The following is a 2198-nucleotide window of genomic DNA, read 5'->3' on the forward strand; positions in this document are numbered from 1 at the left end:
GTGTGTGTGTGTGTGTGTGTGTGTGTGTGTGTGTGTGTGTGTGTGTGACCTGATTAACTGTGTATGGACACACACAGTAAACCTGTCTTATCCACCAGGTGACCTGAAGAACCCGAGCTACTCCATCCCCCGGGGAACCATCACAGCCGTCATCTTCACCTTCATCATCTACAACCTGCTCAGCATACTGGTGGCCTGCTCCTGTGACCGGTCAGTCTCTCACACACACACACACACACACACACACACACAGAATCATGTACATGCACACACTCGGGCGGTATTTTAGACTCATATTCAAGCTCTCTGAAAAGCATTTATTTAAGCTTTTCTTCTATAAGTGACTTGATGCTATTTCCTGTTACACATTCAGTTCTATCTTTTACATCTACAAACAAACAAACAGCAGTGAAACAGCCCATAATTAGACCTTTGTGGTTGATAAGACACACAGGCGCTGTAGTAATGGATGTTTGCATGTTTTGTTTGCAGCAGCTCAAATCCGATACTTAGTGACGATCAGATAACGAGAACATGGTTCATTTTCTGCTTCGCCAAACTGAATTGGAGCGTGAGAGGAGGTCGATTTAAAAAAAAAGCCATCTATTCCCAGTGAATGTCGTCCAACACGAGGTGTCAGTTAATCAATCCCAACGACTGCGGCACGCATCGATGAAAGTGGACAAAATAATGGAAACACACTACAGCGGGCCTCCATTCAAGCCTATTTCTTTTACACGGCTCGTTATTCATAAAGCTGTGGATGCTAAGTGTCCATCGTTTAGACACAGACGTGAAAACAACAGCTGATATACGTGGCATTATATTTGTGTTTTAATCCTGAGCGGACTTTAAAAATACAACACACAGAAACGTCGAGTTTGCGAGCTCATACTGAGCTTTCTCGGTGACCAATTGCTACTTCCTGAGAGATCAGATTAAAGACAAATGAGAAAACTCCGACTGCAATTGTCTGAGATTTTGTGGCACGTTACTACACTTAGTTAGGTTAATTAAGCTATTGTGCAGACAAACGTTTACCTTTCACAGAGGCTGGATTCTCGTCACGAGGTAATTGCGGGATCAAATGTAACACGAACATCCATCTTGTCAGGCTTCATGCGGCGCGTTTGTGTCGGGTTAGCCAGAGCACGGACCAATCAGCGTCCTGTTGGCAGCTAGGGGGCGTGGCTTAGGTGTGCGTGTGATGACACAGAGTGGCGACTGAAGAGGTTAGCGTCGACGCTGCTGTAGGAGAGGATTTCTTTATTGTAAAGACGAGGAAAGAACCGCATTCAAGGCTTTTGTCAATGGAAAAGAAAAAGAACTCGCTCTCGCAAGAGTTTGATTGCCAGACGGTTCATCCAATCACCTGCCAGCCTTTTTGAAACAGATGCTTGCTCCTTCACAGAGGATGCTAGCTGTGCTCTGCTTGTGTTTACCACAATTACAAAGTACTTCAATGTGTCAAAGCATATCAAAAATATCAATAGAAACCACTCATGCGTTGAACCCACAGGCCTGTTTGACACTCGAGATATATTGATGTGTTCCTTTTAATCAAGCGTTCGCATGCAGCTAACAACCCACCAGGGACACGCGGAGGACTTTGGTGTCCTCACTTCACTTTACTCTGTAGGTTAGAGCGGTCAAGTCTTTACCTTGATGCTGCTTCTTTCTATTCATTTGCCCCCCCCCCTCTCTCTCTCTCTCTCTATCCGTCTCTTTCTATCTGTCTATCCATGAGTGCCAGAGTTCAGTATTGATGTAGCTCCAAAGCCAGTGTTGCCAAGGTGCTAAACTGACATGACGGGGCTATAAAAGAGCATCAGAGATCAATAGCACCATCATTTACCCCGCCGCACCGTCCCCCTACCACACACACACACACACACACACACACACACACACTGAAAAGAGACTCTTAACACACTTTATCCACCACTGCAGTGCTGTCTTTGTCCCCAGAGTCCCACACATTACGTGTTCTTTATGGTGGTGTTTGTTTACGTTGTGCTCTTCACCTGCTGTAGATATCTACAGTAGTTGTTGTACAGAATGGTTGCATAGGGAGCTGTTTGGTTATGAATGAAGGCTAGAGCCACCCGCTCACATGACCCAACAAAGAGGCCACAAAGGTCCCTCATGACCTGTGTGTGTGTGTGTGTGTGTGTGTGTGTGTGTGTGTGTGTGTGTGT

The 2198-nt window shown here is 45.6% G+C and overlaps 1 protein-coding gene across 4 annotated transcripts in view; it reads left to right on the plus strand.

The window, feature by feature from the left end:
• The window catches only part of LOC116390714 (solute carrier family 12 member 9), a 52011-nt gene that overhangs the window by 6724 nt on the left and 43089 nt on the right, over positions 1-2198 (plus strand). For all 4 annotated transcript variants that reach the window (XM_031860658.1, XM_031860660.1, XM_031860659.1 and 1 more), the window contains one exon: positions 99-210. In XM_031860658.1, the coding sequence (XP_031716518.1) occupies positions 99-210 (112 nt within the window). The remainder of the gene's footprint in view (positions 1-98; positions 211-2198) is intronic.

The sequence above is a fragment of the Anarrhichthys ocellatus genome, unplaced genomic scaffold (assembly GCF_004355925.1).
Source record: "Anarrhichthys ocellatus isolate YVR2014 unplaced genomic scaffold, GSC_Weel_1.0 scaffold24, whole genome shotgun sequence".
Classification (NCBI taxonomy): Eukaryota; Metazoa; Chordata; class Actinopteri; order Perciformes; family Anarhichadidae; genus Anarrhichthys; species Anarrhichthys ocellatus.